The sequence below is a fragment of the Prosopis cineraria genome, unplaced genomic scaffold (assembly GCF_029017545.1).
Source record: "Prosopis cineraria cultivar Desert tree isolate PC_DT_omini unplaced genomic scaffold, ASM2901754v1 PC2, whole genome shotgun sequence".
Lineage (NCBI taxonomy): Eukaryota > Viridiplantae > Streptophyta > Magnoliopsida > Fabales > Fabaceae > Prosopis > Prosopis cineraria.
Genome location: NW_026555333.1, coordinates 42,316,058 through 42,340,816, shown reverse-complemented (window position 1 = coordinate 42,340,816; position 24,759 = coordinate 42,316,058). Strand labels below are relative to the sequence as shown.

The 24,759-nt window shown below is 32.0% G+C and overlaps 2 protein-coding genes across 3 annotated transcripts; one reads left to right on the top strand and one right to left on the bottom strand.

Annotated features, from left to right (window-relative positions):
* Positions 1 to 28: 28 nt before the first annotated feature.
* Positions 29 to 6,198, bottom strand: LOC129302850 (4-diphosphocytidyl-2-C-methyl-D-erythritol kinase, chloroplastic). 2 transcript variants are annotated; one of them, XM_054941713.1, is made up of 11 exons: positions 5,816 to 6,198; positions 5,640 to 5,703; positions 5,490 to 5,558; positions 5,248 to 5,352; positions 5,089 to 5,145; positions 4,754 to 4,954; positions 4,398 to 4,490; positions 4,110 to 4,209; positions 3,621 to 3,720; positions 1,008 to 1,093; positions 29 to 314 (listed from the first exon to the last, which is right to left on the bottom strand). In XM_054941713.1, the coding sequence occupies exons 1-11, from the start codon at positions 6,043 to 6,045 to the stop codon at positions 223 to 225; spliced, it is 1,197 nt and encodes a 398-aa protein (XP_054797688.1). In that variant the 5' UTR covers positions 6,046 to 6,198; the 3' UTR covers positions 29 to 222. The 2 variants fall into 2 exon arrangements, with proteins under 2 accessions (XP_054797688.1, XP_054797687.1); XM_054941712.1 differs by having other exon boundaries at positions 5,640 to 5,735; positions 5,848 to 6,196.
* An 820-nt stretch (positions 6,199 to 7,018) lies between these two features.
* LOC129302772 (disease resistance protein RUN1-like) lies at positions 7,019 to 14,731 on the top strand. Its single transcript, XM_054941655.1, has 10 exons — positions 7,019 to 7,145; positions 7,286 to 7,863; positions 8,949 to 8,961; positions 9,059 to 10,033; positions 10,145 to 10,417; positions 10,520 to 11,268; positions 11,363 to 11,410; positions 11,499 to 12,225; positions 12,691 to 12,998; positions 14,354 to 14,731. Exons 2-6 carry the CDS (start codon positions 7,346 to 7,348, stop codon positions 11,036 to 11,038), a joined length of 2,298 nt encoding a protein of 765 aa, XP_054797630.1. The 5' UTR covers positions 7,019 to 7,145; positions 7,286 to 7,345; the 3' UTR covers positions 11,039 to 11,268; positions 11,363 to 11,410; positions 11,499 to 12,225; positions 12,691 to 12,998; positions 14,354 to 14,731.
* The last annotated feature ends 10,028 nt before the right edge of the window (positions 14,732 to 24,759 follow it).

The window sequence follows — 24,759 nt, the reverse complement described above, 5'->3', positions numbered from 1 at the left end:
ATTATTTCCATTTTGTAAAATTTTGCCATAAAAAATTAAAATTTTATAATTGTAGCAGCATAAAGGTACAGCAGAGAACCCAGATCCTTGAATTTGGCTCATGAAAGTCGCAGCAACTAAAGCAGAAAATGCAGCAGAGCTAAGTTCTACATCATTTCATGATTACAATATGGAGATAATATATAACCATGTAGAGGCTTATGGAAATGGAAAGAAGACTAATTAAGCAATCTGAGAAGAATAGGACGAAGGGGTAGGGCTTGAGGTAGGTTCTCTGTACCACTGGTTAGCCTCTCTAGTGAGGAAATATGCATCTGCAATTTAAAAAGCTTAGGTGAGAAATCCCTGAAAAATCAAATCTATCATTCGAGGAAACAACTAGTTTGTAAAACTTCAAGAAGGGAAAGAGGTTGGCTCCACTTTAATTTTGTTAAACTTGAGTTTTATGAGAGTTTGAAGATTTAGGAGGCATCAAGTAAGCTCTGCCGCTTAGTTCACTATTTTCTATGAACTAAGTGCTAAGCTAGTAGTAGTGACTAAGCTTTCTCTTACCCCATTGTCAGCCTCAAAAGTGATATATGAGATAAGAGAATCATATTTGTCCAAAAATAAAGGTATCTGGAATGACTAAGCATCAAATTGCAGTATTCCTCATGCAAACCGCAGAAGTACTTGCGTATTCTATTCTTTAATTTGATAAGGTACCAGAAGCAGAATCTCGTTAATTTGATAAACTACCATAACATATATGTGCTGGCCATTTTATTCAAAATCTAGTCCTTCTGCATAATGTAATTTTATACATTTTTTAAAATTAGCAGGTCTCGTTCTTGGAGAAAACTTTTTGCAGCCAATTATATGTGAATGTAGGAGATGTTTCCAGCAGATTTTAGTGTAGTTATGGGACACACTTTTGGGTCTGGGCCATTCAGTTTATAATGATAGAGAACAATTCCCCCCTCCCCCCAAAAAAGAGAAGAAAAAGAAAAAATCCTAATGGGGCATACCTGACAAGAAAACATCTTTGTATGTATCTTCATCATAAACAAATTGTGGAGGATCTGGTGAACCAATGCCAACAATAGTGCTTCCACTGCATGATTAAAAAAGGGATGAGAAATGAAGAGTTTAAAACTACAGGTTTCAACTTGTGAAGCAAGAATGAGAGATAATAAGGCTTTCACTAAAAGTTGAACCTCAAATAACAGAGAAAGCATTTGCCACTTCTACCAACAAGGTGAAGAAGAGATGTAAAAGCATGTACTGACAAACGAGATGAAAAGACAATCGAAAACATTACAAAAGGAAGAACGTATATCTAGAAATAAGTACACTGCTCCATTTTTATGGCTTTGATATTAATAGTTCTAATCAAGAAAGGGTAAAAGCTTTGGGAGGTTGAATTTTTCAATTCGTGCTTTCTTTCATGCCTGATTGGATGGAGCTTAGCTCAGGAAGAGGAAGAAAGAAAAAGAAGGGTAAGGCAGAAAGAAGCGCCGGCCAGAGAGGAGCGTTAAAAATTCCATTCCAGAACTGCGATTTATGTTCCAGATCATCAATAAGAATAAGATGCTACTATTACTTCAGGAGAACTAGTACTTCATTTATTTAAACAATAGCTTTTGCCTAACACGAAACATCAACTTGGAACTGTGGAAAAAGGTTTACAATGTTAAATGATTCAACCAAAACTTTTAATATTTTGAAGCCTTGAAACAAAGATCTAAGCCAAATGCACTATGATAAACTCCATCCAACCAGCAGAAAGCAAGGAAATGAGGCTAAAACATTCTTTCTGCAATTTCATGAACAACTTTGGCAAAATCATGGAAGAATAGACTCAATTTTCTTTGATGATTGTTTATTTGCTTTACTAACATAGTACCGAAAGCTAGTTACTTGTGACCTTGAGATGTTTTTTTGGGTCACGCTAAATGGGTATAAGCCCTAGATCTCTACCCACATTGTTACATCCAATCCTACTCTTACCACCTGAGCTATCCTCAAGAGGCTTCTTTAGTTTCTTTTATTAATTCTTAGATTTACCTTTATCTTCTGGGTCCATGTGTAATTCTGATAACTCTCCTGTTAACCTAAACTGCCAGGAAGATTGGTTCAATACATAAAATGAAAGTGATAGTTTGATTGTCTCGATCTCCTCCACTTGTGCCCCTGCTCATTCAATTACTAATTAAATTCAACGCTGTGAAGTGACTCTGCTATGTAAGCAGTTCTGGTGGGTTGGTGAGTTAATTTGATTTAAGTGGCCACTACACAACAAAAATCAGCCATAGGACGTAATATGACTGGAGATCATAGTTTCCCCCATTCAGTGGTGGACCTGGAGGTCAAATTGTAGGTAATAATAATAATAACAACTTTATCCAGTGACATAGGACGTAATATGACTGGAGATCATAGTTTCCCCCCATTCAGTGGTAGACCTGGAGGTCAAATTATAGGTAAATAATAATAATAATAATAATAATAATAATAATAATAATAACTTTATCCAACGACATAATTGCCTACGTTATGTTCACAAAGAAGGCAACATCAGTTGGTAAAGATAGCCACATCGAGTCATATGATGACTATCTACATCACAAGATTAATATCCTATTTAAAAAAAAAAAAAAACCAGTGACTAGCAATCGGTAATCATTTTCAAGGAAATTACACAGGGATAATTGAAAAGAGAGAGCATGTCTGTTATGCACAAATACCAACTTATGACAAATTATTGTTGCTGTGTAAGCCTCAAAGAAAACAGAGAATTTTGGAAGATAAACTGTAAGTTTTCACCTGCCATTTCAAATTTCCAACAGGATTGGTTCATCACCTAGAAGAGCTTAGGTTAAATATTTTATCACAATGCTTCAGGGTCATCTCTAAACCAATGTTTCATGCTCATAATAAGTCCTCCAACTTAGATTGGCATAAGGCAAATTAATCCAGAAATGCATATGGATGCATTTCAACATGGTGCCTGTGACAGAGTTGATATTTCACATGTCACTTTGGAGGATTTGTCGAGATGGTTCTAAGCCTATTTCCGGTCATCTTATTAACAATCCATAGTTCACTGCTTCACATAGATTGACGCTGATGTGTGGAATTACTAAGTTCCTCGTAATCATGAGGCAACTGTGACAAAAACATATGCAATATATATGGATATATTAAAAATTAAATTATTATGATGTTAGACTAGAAGAACAAATGAGTTAGATCAAAAACCATATGCCTTGTCTAGTTTGTAGCCACCTGTCCAATAATTCAACCGACTGTAATCTCCTTGGTTATCTTATAACTGGAATCTAGAGAAGGAATCTGAAGAATTTTGGCAACTATAGATGCTAGAGCATATATTATGCTCAAACATTTTCTTCAATACACGATTCAGAGATTAAAAATTGAAAACAGCTTCGTTACTGTATATCAAGTTCAATTGTGCTGAAGTTTGAAGAATGCTCAATCTTACATTGCAGTCACATACGAGAATAAAGATTGCAAATGTGTGTGCGTGCCCAATGATCTCTATCATGTGATTCACATCTATTTAACTTTTAACAAAAGCCAGAAAATTTTAAAAAAATTAAAGTTACCCGTTTCTATACCTTCCAGACATAAAAACAGCATCATATTCTCCACGACCAGCTGCAGTAATTCGCTGCTTCAGTCTTTTAAGAGATGGGAGAACTTCAAATGCCGGGGGTTCTGCAAAGAGCAAGAAGGAAAGCAATCAAGGAAAAAGTAATGCAAATGAACAAGTGAAAGTACTCTAAGACCACAGAAGATTTCTACCCTTAACTTATGCTGTGATGCTTCTACATGTAAATCAGGACCAAATGTACAAAAATTTGAGAATGTCAATTATAGAAATGAATGATTTGCACTTACAGCGGCACAAACTTAAACAACTCATAATCAAGGGGCGTAACTAAATATTTAATGTTAAGTCACACCAATTAATCAAATTGGACTCCAAATACCTCCACAATTACACCTCTTAAAAGCGTGCTCAACAGGGTCAAATAAAAATGTAAAGCTAAAAAAAAAAGGAAAGAAAAAGGATTCAAACTAAAAACATTCAGCAAGAAACATACCCAAATCATTGACACAAGCATCTTGTGAAATTCCATTCCTTGAGATCTTTTCCAGCAGTGTCAAAGGATCAACATTACTAGTCTGGTCCAATTTTAGACGCTGTACCATTGAAATTTGTTAAATTTATATCTATCTAATATTAAAACCCATAGCAAGCCACATTATTCACAAGCCGTGAATACTGCCACTTGTTATATGAGGCTTCATTCAATGTACAAGGTGCACCATCTAATTATAGTGACAACGAAGAGCAAAGGATGGTTTGTTTATTACACTCAGAAAATCACCTTGTAAACTTCCACTGTTGAACATGCCTCTTGTGGCTTTATGAGAACCATTGGAGTGTCCAAAGGTACTGGAGGAGGAATATCTTGAACAACCTATGCATATGAAAGAAAAATCTTAAATGAAATCACATCAAGTAAGCCTAGCTGCCTTGCAAAAAGATAGAAGTTCTGTAAGTCATATCCTTCAGCAGTCAAAACTTTTCTTGTAGAGGCTTTTCAAGCTCTCAAACATCCAGTTGTCCTGAGATTTGTGATAATAATAATTTCCCAGTAGACATTGGGATGGTTGAGAGCTCAAGCTCTCCATAGCCAAGCCTTTTCTCGAATTGCTTCATGGGAAAGGAAATTGGACAGACCTCACCTCTACCAGTGCAATAGGCTGCTCCTTGAGAGAAAAAGAAAGGGACATCTGATCCAATCTCACTTGACCATTCTTGAAGTTCTTTCTCTGTAGCAAGACAACCACTGAATTGATTTGCTGCCCATAACGCAGTTGCAGCATTGCTACTCCCACCACCTAGCCCTGCCCCACTGGGCACCCGCTTATCAAGATGAATCTGCCAAGAATATGAATATAGGCTTGATAAATTAAACATTCTACTATCCTCAAAGCCTATTAATAAGAACAAACATGAATGCTTATACTGAAAAAGCTAAACAACATGAAGTAGATGGTATATCTAGGTCACACCCAAAAATACTTTTCACTGCCAGTCTTCTTCCTGTAAAGATTAAGCGCCTTAATAATCTGTAGAAATAGAATAGCAGAGCAATCACTCTCTGAAGAATATGAAAACGCAATAAAAGAGGAGTAGTTTTGAAAGCAAAGCATTAGTTTTCTTTATCTTACCAAATTACTATCATCAATGGGCACCCCAGACACATTAGTGGACAAACGGTCCTTTATTGTTGATGGTGACAAAGAGAATTTAATTGTATCCCCAAGACTTATAACCTGAAAATTCAAAATGGGCCTGATATGGATAAGACTAAATGGTGTCATCTAACATATTTAAAAAAATATTCTTTCAGAGAAAACATTGAATCATATATAAATTATTATTATTATTATTACGATTATAATTAACTTACATGGAATAGAGACGCCAAATCATGATAGCCATCTACCCTCTTGTTGGTAATTCTCAAGAAAACATTTATCTGTACCAAACAGTTAGCCAATATCAATACATGGAAGTATGAAAATATAGGAGTGCCTCAAAGCAAAAGAATGAATAATACCTTGCAAGGAGAGAACAGAGTAAGCCTTGAAAGGGGAGCATTCTTGTCCACTTCATCAGCCAGCCTGTTCACCCTTTCATCAGGATCATACACAATCTAATTCCACCAACATTAAAAAAAAAAAAGAAAAAGAAAATTTAAAACAATCAAAACAACACTTCCATAAAATGTCACACCGGAACTTTAACCCAAGGGATAAGAGAAAAACCTCTACTTGTCTCCTGAAGGCGTTGGAATCAGAAACCATGGCTTTAAGTTTAAATCTAACCAGCGGGGTTCTTTGAAATTGAATCTTTGAGGCAAAATTGCAAGACCCATATCCGAATTGACGTTGATGGTTGCTTCTAAATGAACTTTGAGAAGTAGAGAACAAGTGGTTACTGGAAAGAAACTGAGAGCAAGCCATGGACGGCCAAAAATGAAAGAATCCTGAGGTCAACCAATGTGCTGCTCTATTGCTGTCTCTCCGTCAGGGGATGTGTCGATTTGGACTGAATGAATGAATCTTCTTCTCTGGCTAATTTTTCAACTCTTGCATGTTTAATTAATGGAATGTTCAATCCCCTCGGTCATACTCGTTTTCTTCGTTTCCTCTGACTAAGTTACATTAAAATCGTTTTGAGGTCAATAAAATTAATATTTGGAAAAATTACTGAAAAATCTCATACAAGGATATCAATTAAATTAAAATTGTTTTAAACACTCATAAAATATAAAAATTACTGCTAAATTTTAAATTTAATGAAATTATAACTTGATAAAAAAATAATTTAATAAAAATTAACTTTATATCTAAGTTATCATTTTTTTAATCAAGTTGTCATTTCTTTTGTCAAGTTATTTTAAAAATATTTTATATATTTTATGAAACTTTTTAATAATTAAAATCTTTACAAGGTTTTTAGGATTTTGTTTAATATTTTCCAACGACATGATTTCTGTATTAGGAATACTATAAGGTCAATTTTTTTTTTGGGTGCAGAATATAAATGTGCAATGACTTCTTTACTATTATTATTATTTCAAAAGTAAAATGAAATATTCTGGTGTAAAAAATGGAATAAAATAAAATTTCGATGGCGGCGCCGCCATCAGTATTACTTATCAAATGTGTTAGGTCAAATTTCACTAATGACATGTTTACAACAGCAAATTGTTTTGGGAGAATTACATGTCTCCATACAAAAGAATTAACTATCATAAAAAATAATTATTATAAAATTTATTAATAACTAAATTTATAAAGTTTATTATCACAAGTTCACTTGATAATAAATCTTATAATAATCACTTTTTTTGTCTGAAATTTCAACATAATTTTTTCAATTATATTTGAAGTCTCGAAACCATTCTTGAAAAAATCACCATGAAATTTTTACAATCATTCAAAATATCTAAAAGGGAACAAAAGCTGGGGGTTCAACTCATCAGAATTCAGAACCGCGGTCGGAGCTGAACCCGAGCAAGAGAAACAAGGCTAGGAAACTTCACCCGAGAGATTTGATTGTATGTATGGTTCTTGCTATTTCTGGTCTACCATTTTCTTCTTCTCTTCCCTTTTCGGCTTCAGGCTTGTTATTTTCAGTTTCTGGAAGGTTCGACTTCCGGCCTGTATTTTTTTAATAATTACTATTATTTTCCTTCAGACCTCTCTCCATCGCGTCAAAAACCCAGTAAGAACCGAGATTACAGTTTGAACACCTGCAATGGCATACTGTGTTCAAGGAGAATCTTCCTCAGGCTCAAACTCTGGAACTTCTAATTCAACTCTGAAAAGGAAATATGACGTTTTCTTGAGTTTCGCTGGACAAGATACTCGCTTGAATTTTACAGATCACTTGTATGCTGCTTTTGTTAGAAGTGGGATCAGAGCTTTTAGGGATAAGGAAGGAATGGAGAGAGGAGAAGTTATATCACAACAACTCCTTCAAGCAATTGAAGATTCTCCCTGTGCAGTTGTTGTACTCTCTGAAAATTATGCAAATTCTACCTGGTGTTTGGATGAACTCCAAAAGATCCTTGAATGTAGAAATAAATCAGGTCAGCAAGTTTTCCCTATTTTTTATAGTGTAGATCCATCTGACATAAGACACCAAAGAAAAAGTTATGGTGAAGCTCTCGTTAAACATGAAGAGAGATTTAGAGAAAACAAACATAAGGTGCAGAAATGGAGGAACGCTTTATCACTGGTGAGCGACTTGTCTGGCTGGGACACTAGGGGCCGGTAAGTTTTTTTGGGCATGATTTCATCATATTTCAGTAGTGTCAGTTAGAGGTAGAAAAGATAAACCATGACTCAGAAAATCCTATATATAATACCTTATCTATTATCCAATGCAATCTAATTCATGGAAGGAGAAAACTTATTTACCTTTTTTTTTTAATATCCTTGGTATGCTGTTGTTATCCAAGTAATATATGACGTCTGTCCTTTTACTCCTCAATATTGCCCATGTCAGTTACTTGTTTTCTCAGCAATAGAAATAATTGTTCCAAAGCAAAAAGTAGATTGCTCTTATTGTAAATCAAAGTTGTCCAACTGATTCATCTCTTATCTTTTCCATCAGCAATGAATATTCTTGTCCATCAATAGCCAATATCCTTCTTCTCCAGCACACCTCCCTTTTAAAACTCTAATAAAGCATATTGACAACAATGGAAGAAGCCAGCAGCAAGATTACCAATCCACTCACTCCCAAGCTATGGAAGTCCGGAAATAAACATGCTCCCTCGATTTTTTTTGTAACTTTCGGTCATTCAGGGGGGGTGGGGGAAAGATTAACTTACAATAAATTCCCCTGTAGCACAGATACCTATTTTTTTTTTCTATTTAACTATTTCTTGTAAAACAGTAAAATTTTTAAATAATTAATTTTCTATTGTAGTTTTTAAGTTTCATGGTTTCATTTGATAGGTCTTTGTTTTAATTTTTTGAGAGAAGAATAAAATCTTTAATGATGAGTTGATCAATTGAATGGCAGTGTATTTTATTAAGTTAATAAAAAAACATTATATATTTCTCTACAAACTGAATAGTGAAAAAATTACTTTTTTCTTTTGAAAATCAACTAATGTTTAAAGGTTTGATGGATCATTTTCCTGCCCAACATTCGCAATCAATTTATTTCTCCATCTCTGTCTTCAATTATAATATTTTTGTGTCAAAATTGTAATAGCAACACTATTATATTAAAAAACATTATTCTTGCTTGAGTAAATAATATTCACGAAAATCAAATTTTCTCATTTTTAAAACTTATTGTGACTATAATTCATATTAAGCTCCTTGAAATTTGTTTCTTTTTGTAGGCCAGAAACAGAGGTAATCGAAACATTGTAGATGCAGTATGGAACAATTTATGTTCTAAAATGTCATCTTACCATGATTATTTGATTGGAATTGACTCAAGTCTGATTAGATAGAGTTAGATGATGTTCGATTTGTGGGGATATGGGGTATGGGAGGGATAGGTAAAACAACACTTGCTAGAATTGTTTATGAAAGAATCTCCAGCCAGTTTGAAATGTGTTGCTTTTTGTCCAACATTCGAGAGGTTTCAGAAAGAGAAGATCCAGTTCATGCACAAAGACATCTTCTTTCGCATCTCAACATAAGTAATGAGGTAATCATGAACAAGCATGAAGGAAAAGCCATTCTAAGAAACCTTTTTTGCAGCAAAAAGGTGCTCCTTGTGCTTGATGATGTAACTCACATGAGTCAATTAGAGAATATGGCTGAAAGTCCAAAGTGGTTTGGTATGGGGAGCAGAGTAATTATAACAACAAGAGATATGCACTTGTTGAGATCTCTTGGTGTGCATGGAATATATCAACTTGAAACCATGCAGAAAGATGAATCTCTTCAACTCTTTTCTAGGAAAGCATTTAGAAAAGATTATCCTGAAAGCAATTACTTGATGTTGTCTGAATCTGTGGTTAAATATGCCGGAGGTCTTCCTTTGGCACTCCATGTTCTAGGTTCTTTTTTGTGTGGAAGAAGTGTACCTGAGTGGGAAGATGCTTTAGACAGGCTAAAGGAAATTCCAGAAGATAATATTATTCGAAAACTTAAAATAAGTTATGATGCATTAAATTATCAAGAAAAGGCAATATTTTTGGATATTGCTTGTTTTTTCAATGGATGGATGAAATATGAAGTGACCCAAATTTTGAGAAACTGTGATCTCCACCCTACAATTGGAATAAATGTTTTGATTGAGAAAGCTTTACTAATTGAAAAGAAGAATATGTATGGAAAATGCATTTTAGAGATGCACGATTTACTTCAAGAATTGGGTCGGAATATTGTTTTCCAAGAATCTCTTGATAATGCTGGCAGACGTAGTAGGTTGTGGAATATAGAGGACATCAATGAAATATTGAAAGATAACGCAGTGAGTGGTTTATTTTTTCATTTCTATTGAAATAAATGTAACATTTTTAATATGCTTTACTTGCTTATCATTCTCATGTTATTTTTTGTGGCAATGGACTTTTTCTGTTAGGGATCAAATGCAATACATGCCATTGTTACGCTTTCCCATGCTGAAGTAGAAGTGCATCCTGAAGTATTTTCAAAGATGAGAAATCTCAGACTTCTCTACTTAGACTGTGGATTGAAACATCCTATAGATTTCAAATGCCTTTCCAATGCATTAAAAGTAATTGTGTGGTTGCATTGTCCACTAGAAGCTCTTCCACTTGAAATTCCACTGCATAAACTTGTTGATATTCAGATGCCTTATAGCAACATAAAGCAACTCTGGAATGGTGTAAAGGTGAGATGCTTCATGCATATTGTTTGTCTTACATATATATTGGTGTCGATTTATATTGGTACGTTGTTTTGTAATATCAGTCCTCCTATCTTTTTTTATCAGTTTATGAAGAACTTGAAGCATATTGATATGAGTTATTCTAAAGATTTGACTGAAACTCCAAATTTCTCAGGAGTTCCAAATTTAGAAAATTTAATTCTTGAATGGTGTATATCCCTCATTGTGGTTCATCCCTCGCTTGGAGAGTTGAAAAAACTTGTTGAAGTGGACTTGCATGGATGTATAAGACTTGAAATCCTTCCAAGAAAATTGGAGATGAATTCATTGATAAAGTTGGATCTTGGTTATTGTTATGAAATCTCAATGCTTCCAGAGTTTGGGGAATGCATGAAGAAATTATCTTTGCTTGATGCAAGTTGCACTGCTATAACCAAACTTCCTGAATCACTGGGATTCTTAACTGGTCTGCAAGATTTGGGATTGAGTGGCTGCGAAAATATTGATCTTCATCCCTTTACTGTCAAAAAGTTGTTGGGCTTTAATCTAATGTCATTAACAGAGTTAAACTTAAGCAACTGTGGCATTAGTGATGGATCATTCCTGATGATTTTGGGGGCTTAACATCATTATTTGCATTGGATCTGGGACGAAATGATTTTGTTAATCTACCAATTGGTTGCTTCTGTAATCTGCATCGTCTACACTATCTGTTTTTGAATGATTGCAAGAGGCTCAAGTCACTACCAAAGCTTCCACCACGATTAATTCGATTAGATGCATTCGGTTGTGATGCATTGGAACCTTTATCAGATCGACAGTTATGGAATGTCGTTTCTTCACTTGACCATGAGGTATGTTTTTATAATTATAATCTACCTATTGATGTTGATTTATGAATCCTTTTTTAACTTTATCCATGTAAACGTGACTATTTCCTTGTTTTAGTATCGCCATCAAACTAAATATACCAATTCACTGATCCAGCACGATGAGGTACATATGTTAGGTCACTCTTTCTGTATTATTTAATCACATGCTCGTCTTGGTAATTACTCTTGATGATAGTTGACTTCTGTTGCAGTTAGAATATCTACCTCAAAGGGATTTTCTCACAATTATCACAGCACTTGAAGTGCCATCATGGTTTCAAAATAAAGATTATGTTTCTTCATATGACTACAGTGGGGAATTTGTATTAATGGTGGACATCCCTCAATATTTTCGTGCGAGTGAATGGTCAGGCCTTGCTGTATGCTTGAATATACAAAGCTTTTTGATGTCTGAGAGTGTTTACATTTCATGGAGTAGCAAAGCTCCGGAAGATGATAATTATATATGCAAAGATTGGTCACACGTTATTGGAAATGGTTTGAAGCAGGGTCATCACCTCTGTCTAATGCTGTTGCATTTAAATGATAAAACATGTTGGCAACATTTAAGAGGTGATGACAGTTGCCTTCATATCAAACTCAGCCTGCGTTGTGCACTTCTTGAAGACCTTGTAATTGTCGGTTGTGGATGGCGAGTTCTATGTAAAGATGAGATGAAAGAGTGGGGCAGCTTTAATGATTTCAGCAAATCAACCAAAGCAGAAGCTGGAGCTTCTAAGGTCTGTCTTCCAGATTCTGTAATTCACAGAACAATAAAAAACTTTCAAGGAGAGTTTGGAATACCTGTTGAGGCTGTTAGGCAGGCCCACTTTACCCATTTTAAAGAGTGGCATGGGCGGGAAAAAATCAACTCATAATAAGAGCAGTTCAATCATGATACATCTCACTTAGCTTGTGGGTAAGTGAGAACTATTACAGGTAGTGTTTTAATTTGTAATGACCCAAAATTTAAATTGAATGATTTTCCTTCCCTATTGATATTTTATTTAATTATTTTAGTCATAGCATATGAGGAGTAGAGGTCTAATAGAATTTATATTAGTTATTTATATGGAGATCTATAATTTGAATCTTACTTAAGCCAAATATTAATTTTATTTTTTATATGAGAATTATTAAAGTTTTCTTACATCTTTTGTTATTAAAAATATTATGATGATAAAAAATCTGTGGGGTATCTTTTTGAAATTTTTTCCAACCAACATTGGGTTTTGTTTTGTGATTTTTCCCATGGTTCTTTGTCCAGAACTCTCTTTCCCTTTTTGGTCATGTATTACGCACAGTGAGGGATATATAATTCATTTTCATTCCTTTCGCTCTTCTCCTTCTTCAACCAAGTCTTTTTTCTTTTCCCCCGTCACCATCAACTTCTTCACACTGTAGGTCTGTTTCTCACCTTCACTGGTTTGTTTCTGTTGCTGGTCCATTTCTGTCGCTGGTTCGTTTCTGTTGCTGGTTTATTTCTGCTGTTGGAAATTATCTTCTGCTGCCTCTCTGTTCTGTGTCGATGTTGGTGTGTGTTAGTTGATGTGTGTGAGCTGAATCATTTGAGCTGAGGTGCTGCTCATGGTTTCATCTGCTTCTTGGTGCTGTTTTGTTCTTCTGCTGTCCATGTGTCGTGCTAGAGACTCTTCCCCTGTTCAGCCATAAACTTCAGCTCCTCCTCTTATCTTCATCATTTGTGCTTTAAGGTGAGGAAGCTTCAAGCCTCTTCCCTCTTGCTCAGCATGTATGGTGTGAATGTTTAATTATTGGTAATTTAGTCTCCCTCGTGCTACTGTGCTTGTACAAGCAGTGAAGAGAAATTTGATTTAAATTGATATTTTAGTATTGTATGTTTGTTGAAGGTGAATAAATTCAATATTCTTTGAGTTTAAAATTTCTTATGTTGAATGCTTGTAATTGGAAGGTTGGATTACTTTAAATATAGACTTCAGAAAAGTTTGGGAAATGAAATTCGAAGAAAATATGTTTGATCTAAGCTTGAGAATTAATGCATGTGAGGTGTTTGACAAAATATTTGTTTAAAGAAATTAAACTTGATTTTTGAGAGTTCATTGAATTATTGACTGTGGATGAAATATAGTTATTCAAATGTTGGTGTTTGATATTATTGGGTGATTATTTGTGGATGAAAGTAAACAGATTGGGATATATAAATGGTGATGATTTTGGGAGAGAGTTTATTTAAGGCTATGGGAAGTTTATTGAAATTTTATTGTATTTGATAGGATCATTAGAAGAAGAGAAAACTTAATTGAAGCTATAAAAAGAGAATTTTGGGATTGAAAAATAAGCTAGGTAAGTAATTAACATTTCCCAATAAATAGAAGTAATGGTCTTCTTATTTATTTTATTTTTTGTCTATTTTAAACAAATTTTCCTATGGTACCTTATTGATTAAATTGACATAATGTATAGAGATATCTTATTCATTCTTTGAATTTATTTATGCAGTTATTTTTATGATATTTTATTTTCCTATGAGTATTATACATGCATGGATGGGATAAATTACTAATGAAAAGATTATTTGTACTTTACAAATTAAAAAACAATTTGAACTATAAGGATTTTTAGATTCCATGCATGCCGAAATTGTTTTATAGGACTAAATACAGAATGTTGGTTGCTAACGACAGTTTCGTTAGCCTTTGACGTGCTATGATACACCCAACTAATAGGGTATATTAGAGGTGCTAGTCCTGTGTCAACGCACGTGGAAGGGAGGATAAAATTTCGTGGACTTAATCCACGTCTGTTATTCGTGAACTTTGTGCTTGCGCTTATTTTTTTTCGTGGTTTCTAGCGATGTCGGATGTTACTTATTCTCGTGGATTGTGTGTTCACGCCTGTTATTCATTTTGTCTAAGTCCTAACAGAAAATAATTTTTTTTTTCAAGTTGTTTTTCACTCTTAAGAACTGTATTTTTATGATTTGTTTTATACACAAGATATATTTTTAATTTGTTGTTTATGATTATCATTATTTATTTATTTACTATTTTGGGGACGTTATTCATTGAAAATTTTTTTTGATATTCAGATAGTAGAAATGGACTGGCTCTTCAGTAGATCTCGTGGGACTCCTTAAAACAAAAAGTATTTTATTGCTTCAATTACATTGTGGATTAATGTAAATATTTAAACATTCTATTTTTGTTCTAGAATAGCTCCACGAATCATATAGGCAGGATCCTTAGTTAAATTATTTTGGTTTGTATATATTGTATCAGAGTAGAACTTTGAATGCTACTTGAATGTGCTTTTTGGCAGGTTGTAGGGATTTTAGGAAGTCCAACTTAAAGCAGAAATTTTGTCGAAATTTTTATAGGTAGCTCAAGTATTTTGTTACTATTAATAGTTGCTTAATATAAATGATGATTGTACGACAAAATTTGAATTAATATATTAGACTTATTAAGGGTTTAGGTTTATAGAATGTGTTTTCTTGCATTTTAACCGATTACATTTCAGAAGTTGGGGGTGAGACATTAGTATGAATTAAAATCCTTGTAAATTGATAATAGTAGTGCAAATAATTGTTATGGTTTGTTGTTTTTGGCAACGTATGATATGGCTTCCTCTCAATCTTCATGAACATATTTACCACTATACCATGCTACAGTAAACTCTCCAGTGCACCAACTCTAGAGAGTCAATTTTAAGAATGTCAATTATAATTATGAATTGATATTTTTTTATTATTCAAGGTAATTTTTTTAATTGACAATGTTGACTGAATTCCCGTATTTATTATTTCATTCATTTTAATTATTCTAGAATAGTCATGTATTTATTATAGGATGGATCTTTCCTCTACATATATGAGTGTGCTTTCGTTTTGAAAGAATGAAGATCGCCTCTTGTTCTCTTTTCCGTTGCGTTTTATTATAATCTTATTTCCTAAATATACTTGTTTTGTTCATGGTATCAAAGCATGGATCCTCTCTACACTCTCCCAATATTCGAGTGTTTATCCCTCTGCAAACAACTCAAATCTTTTGAGTTCTCATCACTTTCTTTACATTATAATAGCTTCCTTTCATTTTTAAAGTTTGTTTTTGCTAAATCTATCTCCAACGGATTGGTTAACAACTATGGTGCAGTTGTCAGAGGTTGATTTATCCAGAGGAAATTTGATTAAGGGCTTCTCTAAATATAGTTGGAGAGATATGGACCTATTTATGTTCTAAATTACCATCTTGCAATGATAACTTTGTTGGAATTAAATTAAGAATGGTTGATTTGATATCATTCTTAGATATTGGGTTGAATAGTGATTGTTTTGTAGCTATGGGCGGCATCAGCAGAACAACTCTTACTGAAGTTGTTTGTGGGGGAGGGGGGGGGTGGAATTCTAATCAACTTGAAATGTGTTGCTTTCTTGCTAATGTTAGTGAAGCTTCAGGGAAAGAAGATCAAATTCATTTGCAAAGAGAGATTCTTTCACATCTTGATGTGAGTAATACATTGATCAAGACAAATAGGACGGAAAGTTTATATTAAGAAAACTTTTTCTTCGGGGGGGGCAATAGTTCTTGATGATATAAATCATATTAGTTATATAGAAAATTTGGCTGAAGAGTCCAAAGTGATTTGGTGAAGGAAGCAGATTAATTATAACAAGTAGAGATTTGCATGTGTTTAAATATAATGAAGTTCACAAAATATGAAGTTGAAACCATGGAGAGAGATTATTTGCATGTGTTTAATGAAGTTCACAAAATATGAGGTTGAAACCATGGAAAAAGATGATTCTCTTCCAACTCTTTTCTAAAAAGGCATTTAGAAAAGATCATCCTGAGGATGATTACTTGAAGTTGTCTCAATTTGTGGTTGAATATGCAAGTGGTCTTCTTTTGGCACTTCAAGTTTTAGGTTCTTTTCTTTATGGCAGAAGTTTACAACAATGGGAAGATGCTTTAGATAGCTTGAAGCAAATTCCAAATGGCAACATTCTTCAGACATTTAAAATAAGCTATGATTCATTAAATGAGGAAGAAAAGACACTCTTTTAAGATATTGCTTCTTTTTTTTTCTTTTAGAGGATGGCCAACAACTACAGGAACAAAAGTTCGCTTCACATCAAACTTGGCCTTCTAAATAGGTATCATCATGGAGATCCCATTTATCAAATATTAGGATGTGGATGGAGTGTAATATGTAAAGAAGACATAAAGAGTTGTGCAAATTAACTATAAAAGTAGATGACCATAAGGTTGGCACTTCTCAAGTATGTCTTCCTAAATTTGTATTGGAAAGAAGAATGGAGATATGTAGCTTGGAGCCCAAGCAAGACAAGGAGAGAATCTTTCAAGTGAAGGGCAATCATGACCGAAAGAGAAACAAATACATTCATACAGGATATTAAATCAAAGTTTATACATTCATCACAAAAGGCAATAAATATTCAGCTCAAATTGTGTAATGGTTGACATATAATATACTTCAGTATGTATAAAGTCGGCACCATTATATATGTAAAAATTTGAATTCGTGGAAAATGATATTAGGAAAGGCACGTAATTTAATGAAAATATTTAATTTATTTTTTACATTCTCATAATATGTCACGAGCTAGTTATAATTTTTTTTTTTTCGCGGAAAATTATTATGAAGGACCTTATTTCTCCTATTCACAATATTAGTCTAGTTTGAAAATATCTACGGCACTTATATTTTTCCTATTTTGGCCTTATGTATAGTTAAATATTATGAGGTAATTAATATTATGATCATTGACTTTTAGCAAGGGTAATTTTAAAAAAATATTAATGAGCCAACTTACGTTAATTATCTTCTTTGATTTGTGTGCAGTTTGGTAAATTGAATTTACATTGTGAACAATAGGAGCATTTTGTTTTTTAAAAAAATGAATTATCCCTCGGTTTCCAAGTATAAAAGAATTATAACTCATTTACACTATTTAAGAAAGTTAATTAGGTATAATAATTACTCCATCCGTTCAAAAATATAAGCTATTTTTTGAAAAGTTAGATGTTAAAAAATGTAAAGCATTTTTAATCTTTTGAGGTATAATTATTATCTTTTTTTTAAATATCTTTATTGATGAATAAATTTATATTTATTGTATGGTGTTTAATACAAGTAAATATAAAAAGATAGAATTAGTTTGAAAGTAAATAACTATTTTATTGAGAATAAAATTTAATTAAAAATGTCTTATATTTTTAAATAGAGGGAGTATGTTTTAAAAAAATTAGTCTAAATTATCTGTATAATTAATGAAATAAATTTATGATGTGACAATAAACTTTGACGTTAAGTAAGGTAATTAAAAAAAAGAACGTGATACATGTTTCTTAAAATTTGTAATTTTATTTATAAAAAAACAAGAAAATATGTTATAATTTCTTTAAGGTTAAAAGTACAAATTTAATCACAATTTTTTAAATTATTAAATAATTTATATTATAAAGTGATGTAAAATAAATAATCAATTAATTAAAGCAATGCACCCGTCATTGGTGGTCCATTCTCACTTTGGTTTTTATAGTACGGCCACCAAGGATTGATTGCTTCACTCTCTCCTCGCTTCATCCCCACTTTCTTCAGTCTACACCGATGCTGTTGACTTGCCTCCACGCTCTCTGCACATTCCATTGGTCTAGACAGCGAAGTAATTTTTCATCTACTGCTTGTTTGGTTCCTCAAAAAATGACTAGCACGACAGGAAACCAAGAGAAAATTTCAGTGCTCTATTTTGGGATGACTTTCAAAAGCTTTGATACAGTAGTCTCAGATTAATTGATTGTTGGTGCATGTTGTTGGTGAAATATGTAATTTCATTACTTCTTCCAATATTGTTAGCAAGCTCGGACATGGTCATTGATTGTTCTTGTAAGTGTATGAGATTATAATAATAATTAATTAGAGTATTTCAGGTGTCAAACTCATAAAAAATTACACTTTTACTAATTTAAATAATTAATAGTTTAAAAAAATATAAAATGAATAATTTTGATGAAAATATCAATAATAAAAATAAATCAACAAAATAATGATGATGAAAATATAATCACTTAAAGTGTTGGAATTTAAGATTCACTCTATAGGTTACTAGTTTATACTTTTTGAGTTGACTTTTTAATCAGTTATAGTAACAATTATTCATAAAATGTCCTAATATTCTCCTAAATTGCTAGTCCCTTTTTAATTAGCATTTAATTCATTCTCACGATACCCAAACAACTAATTAAACCGTAAAAATATAGTTTAAGTCACTATAAATTTCTAAAACTATTCCTAACCTAGTTATTTATGTCTATTTCTCTAGATATAGGTTCTTTCTTTACTTTTCAGTCCATCAAGATCATTCATAGATTTGATTAAATGGTGGCCAATCATTAAATCAATATGAAAAATAAAAGAAATAAATATAATTGAAAAAAAATATTTATAAATATAAATGCAAAGAGTAAAAACAAAAAAAAAAGAAAACTAGCTCCCCAGTTGGGTCACATCCCTACCCCAATTGGGTAATTTAAAAACACATAATAAAAAATACTGTTCTAAAATTTTCAATCATAAAAAACAATCACAGAGAAAATTAAGGAGTGGAAAAGAAATAATTATGATTTACAGAACTTCTCAATGATATCGCTTTCAATTTTTAGAATGCTTCTACTAGTTCCAAATATCTCAAAGAAAATTCTTGAAATATTCAGATAAGTGATTGAATAATTTTTCTCTCTATGAAAAGGAATATTTATAGTTAAAGTGAAGATTTTTTTTTATTTTTTTATCAATATGAGACTCTAATATATTTATATATATCAGGTACGTGCCGCTCTTTGTTTCTTTCTTTGAATATCATGCGGATCCTCCTCCAAATATCTTCATCCGTCTATACGTGCCAAATAAATATATATGTGTGTACATAAGATTCCAATTACTTCCTTCATTCGTGTATATATATATATATACACACATATTTTTCTTTTCTTTCTTTTCTTCTATCTAATTTATTCTTTTTCCCTACAAAATATAAAAAAAATATGAGTCAATTTTATATTAAAATCCCTTTTTATTTTATAATTAAGTGATAAAGGAAAAACATATAAATATTAATTAAATAGATATAAAATTTCAATAAATATAATCAAATCTAAATAAAAATGTATACTTATTTAATTATAAAATATGCACTTAATTATCAGTCATGAGTTTGTTAGACTTTACAAAGGCATCATGCAAATGCTACATGACTTTCTTTTGTTGCCATTAATTACAATTCGAGTCATATCATCTGTTAGGAGTTTTGAGGAGTTAGCGCTTGATATGGCAATTTCCTATGCGACACCGGTCAACACCCATAGAGCCGAAAAAATGGATTGAGCCTGCGGGCTAGCCCATTTAACCCGTACAATTTGATGGGTTAGGTTAAAAAAAATTGGCCCGTTTTTTAAAGCGGGCCGAGTTAGCTCAATCCGCAAAAAAGCAGGTTAAAACAGGCTGGCCCGCGGGCTAGCAATATTTTTTAAAAAATAATTTTAATTTTTTAAATTATATTATATCTTTTTATAAATTTACAATAATGATAATATCTCTTAAATATATAATTTATAACTTTTAAATATGTTCTTTACATTTAAAATATAGTGTAAATTTTTTTTACAATTTGCAAATAAAATTTTTGTTATAGTTTGTGAAGATGATTTATTAGTTTTTATAGAAATGTTTTGAATATATATTATTTATTAATCTCATAAATTCTATTGATTGAAATTATAAATATGAATTCACTAAGAAAAATAATATGAGTTTATATTTAAATTTTCTTTATTAGTGACAAAAATAGCACACCTAGATAAGAAAATGATTAATAATAAAAATCTAGCAAAATAAATTTGCTTGATTGAATTCTATATTTATTTTATTTATTTACAATTTTTTTAATTTCTAATTTGCTTTAAAATATAAAAAAATATATATATTGTATAAATTTTAAATTATTAAAAAAATTTGATAATTTTTTGCGGGCTAGTCCGCGGGTTGACTAGCCCGCTGGAAAATAGGTTGAGTTGGATTTTCCAGCACGTTTTATCTGGCAGGCTGGCCCAACCCAACCCGCAAAACTGCCAGCCCGCACGGGCTAGCCTGCGGGCTGGCCCGCAACCTGTTTGCCCAGTATAAACACCCCTGCCTTGATACTTGCAATCCTCAAATATTCAAAAGCTTTAGGCACCCCTTGTTGCAGCTTATCTTCAATAGCAAATGCACTTAATATGCAGAGATTGTTTTCCACACTGCAGGAAACCCTGTGAAGCAAAATGTCATTGCTCAAATTTTGAAGGATTCAATTCGTGCATCTCAATGACAAGCAATGGCAGAGCCAAGATTCAGAATTGGGAGGACGAGACACCTCAATTTAAAAATTAATAATTTAAAAAAATATTATAATAATTTTAAAAATAACTACATTAAATAGAAAAATATATTAACATAAGTAAAATTGTGTATATTTTTATTTGACAAAAAATATACTAAGGATTTCTTTAGGCAAAAACATATGTTGAGAAAGTTGATATATCATTTAATTTGAAAAAAAGAAAAGAAAACTATTACCAATGACTTTAATTTATTGTGCTTGAATTTTATTAAAAAATAAACAACTCTTAATTTATTTTTTAATAATATGTCTAATGAGTATAATTTTTTTGGTTTAAATTTATGAAATATGAGTTAAAATATCATTTATTTAAGAAGTTTTAAAATTCAAATATTTTTCTATTAAGTTTAGAGGGTTCAAAATTCTAAAACTAAAAGTGTATGATTGTAATTTTTACATACCACATATGTAATTTGCCCCATATGAGGGGGGTGTATTTGCCCGCTTCCCCCATAAAAGGGTTCTCAAACCTAGAGCTGGCAAAAAGGGCCAACCCTTTTAAACTTGAGTTCCCTTTAAGACCCTGATATTCGAAGCTCGGCCCTTGACATAGCGGGCTCAAGGCCGGCCCTACTGGCTTTAGGCCCTTTTAACTATTTTTCTTTTTTTAAATTTTTTAATCAAACAAAAAATTACTTCATTCTAATATAGTACCCAATCAAGAAAGGTACAAAAAAAACTAACTAAATAACATATAAATGAACTAAAAATACAAATAAAATAATAGCAATGCAATAAGCAATGGATCGGCTAAGCTGACAAACACCCAATCAAAATTAGAAGAGTAAATGTTGAACTGAATGAATCATTATCATGGATCTAGATAAATTAAGGGATTTAAGATTGTATTTTTTTAAAAAATAGTAGCCAAGGATTTCTATATGAAATTTATATCAACTAAGAATCAATTGTTATCAAAACTTGAATGAAAAACAAGCTACAATGAACTATTGTTAATTTAAAATAAGTTGTTATTAAAACCTAAATGAATACTTATTGATAAAGGTTAACCCAAATCCATAAGTATCTACTCAAATTTTGACAACAAGTGATCCTTGACTGATATAATTTTTTATCAGTAATTCTTCATTGCTATTTTTCCTTTTTTTTTGCCTTCCATCCTCAGTAAATATGGGCCGATATGTGATGTCGAGTAAGATTTAGTTTTTTTTTTCAAATCTAAAAAGAGTAAAAATTATGAGAATTAATTAAAAAAAATATACATATGTAGGCTTAAACGGGCTAGCCCTCGGCCCTGCAGGGCCAGCCCATTTAAGCCCTAGATTAAACGGGCTTAAACAGGCCTATTTAAGCCCGATTTATCATTTTAGAGTCTTATTTATAAGCCTGGCCCTACTGTTATCCGGGCTAGCTCGATGGGTTCGGCCCGTTTCCCTGGCTCTACTCAAATCAAGGGAGGAATAAGAGTGAAAATGGGCTTTAGTTGCACGTATTCTATCCGTGCTCAGTGATTTATCTATCACACTAAACATTGATGTATCAGCACCTTTGGCAAAAACTTCAACAGAATTTTTAAGGAACCCCAATAGCTATCAATGATTTATCTATCTAACTAATTAATTAATTGTTGGTTTTGTTAGTGAAATATGTGATATCATTACTTTGTATGATGACATAGAAGGCCTACTTCAACCATAGCGTTCGTTCTGAGCCATTCTTCATCATCAGCAATAATGGTGGATCAAGAGTTCTTCCCTCTAGCAGAGGAAGCCCTCAGAATCTGGTAAGAGAAAAGCAACTTCAAGCCCCCCGCTTTTAATAGCGAGGATGCATAATATGCAAGGTGTTGGCAATAGCAGGTAAAATCATAGCCTGAGTCATGCTCAAAGATACTGCCTTTAAGAGTCATTCTGCCACACCAGCTTAATCGTCCAACTCCCCAAGATTAAACAAACTCTTTCTATTAAATGTAAGGACACTTAATAATAAAAATTCACAAAATAAACTCAGGTAATCGCACAACGAACCAATATGATAGAAGATGAGAGAGAGGCTGAAAGCACCAAGGCTCACTCAGAACTTGTGGCAAACACTACCTTTTATAAGCAAGTCTCATAATGCTGGGCAATAAGACCACCTTAATTACAAATAAAAAAAAATTCAAATAATAATGATGTTTAAATTATATGTTACAAAATAATAAATAGACTTAAATAATAATTAATATTATTAATTTATAATAATTCTTTTTGAAATACTCAAAATATTTTATATTGGCGATGTTTGAGTTTACAATTTAAGGAATAATTTATTATTATAATTCATGCATGCTTGATTTAAAGTGTGAGATCGAATCAAAACGCTAGTTGCTAATGGTAATTACGTTAATCCTTAGCGCGTCATGATACACCTAGCTAGTAAGGTATTTGTAGGAGGTACTAGCCTCGTGTGTAGGCCAACACACATGGAATGAAGTAATAGATATTCGTGAGTATTGTACTCACGCTTGTTTCGTGATTTTCAACCGTGTTTGACTAGTTACTTACCCTCGTGGACTGTGTGTTCACACTTGTTTGTTATTTACCTTCGTGGACTGTGTGCCCATACTTGTTATCTATTCTGATAAAGTCCTACCAAAAATATGTATATTTTAAAATTTATGATTTTAAATGAATCTTATTCAACAAGTTTATTTTCACGAATCAATTTTTTTTAACAAGATGTACAGTTTTTAACTGTTTGGAACAAACTTAGGAGTTATAAATTGGAATTTGATTGTTGAGATATCATCATATGAGAATGTTTTTGTATTAATGCTTAAAAAAAATTATTACTTGATTTGAGTTATGCACTCTTACTATTCTAAATGACTATTTTAGTTAAAATCATATTTATTCTATTTATATCTCTTTCTTTTATTTCCTTTAATTTTAATTTGGGATGCTATTCAATAGAAAAAAAAATACTTTTGGTTTTAGATGAACTTCTATCTTGAGGTTTCTATTGAAGAGTTTTATTATTGAATTGAAGCAAGAAGACTATTTTGATCAAATTATAATTTAATGAAAATTTGAACTTTGTACTTATGTTAGAATATGGCCTTAAGTGCTCCACGTAGGCAATAAGTAGGACCCTCATATTTATTTTAAGATTGAATATTTGATTTAATATTGCAAAAATTTCTAACCATCCTATTAATATGTTCAAGGTATTAGTTTAGGAATTCTTTCGGTCAAAGCTTAAGGGATGTAAGTTTTGTGCTTGTATCCTGTGCTCATCATACTTGATTTTTGAGGTGTGACAATACCCCCATACTTTTAAATAATTCAATCACAAAAAGTTTCATATCTTATCAAAAATAATTCTGATTAAATTAGAATTAATGTCATCACGTAATCCACAATTAAGATTATAATTTCCCAATGCCAATAGAAATAAGCTCAAATTTCAAAGACTCAAATAACTTTAAAATCAAACCTGTTATAGCCCAACATTGTTCATAAAATAAGCACCATGCCATCATTTATATTTCACACACCACAAATTTAGCACAGAGAGTATGCCACTCTAAACATATCTCAATAAAACTATATGACATATTAACACATGTTCCTCAGCCATTGAATAAAGCAGACCACAACTTCATAGGCAACAACTTAATATTATAATATTTTGTTTATAAAAACACATTTCTATGTCTCATTAATGCTGCCAAATATAAAACCCACCATAAATTTCATTTAGAAATGTGCATATTTCACCACATTTTATAATTATAATGTATATCATTATGACACACTATGGCTGCATCTCATTATGCCTTAAAACAATATCATACAAATTTGAACCAAGCCACTGCATGTAACACAGTAATGGAAAAATTTATTGATATAAAATCAATCAAACATACTTACTCATTTATATTTCTCAAGTTGAAATATTTATAATAACAATTTCCATTACTCATACTAACGATAAACAAATGATACCAACATAATATAATAAACCCAATTAAAGAATCAGCCATTTTCTTAACAGCCGTGTTTTTACCGCAACTTAAATAACAATAACGTCAT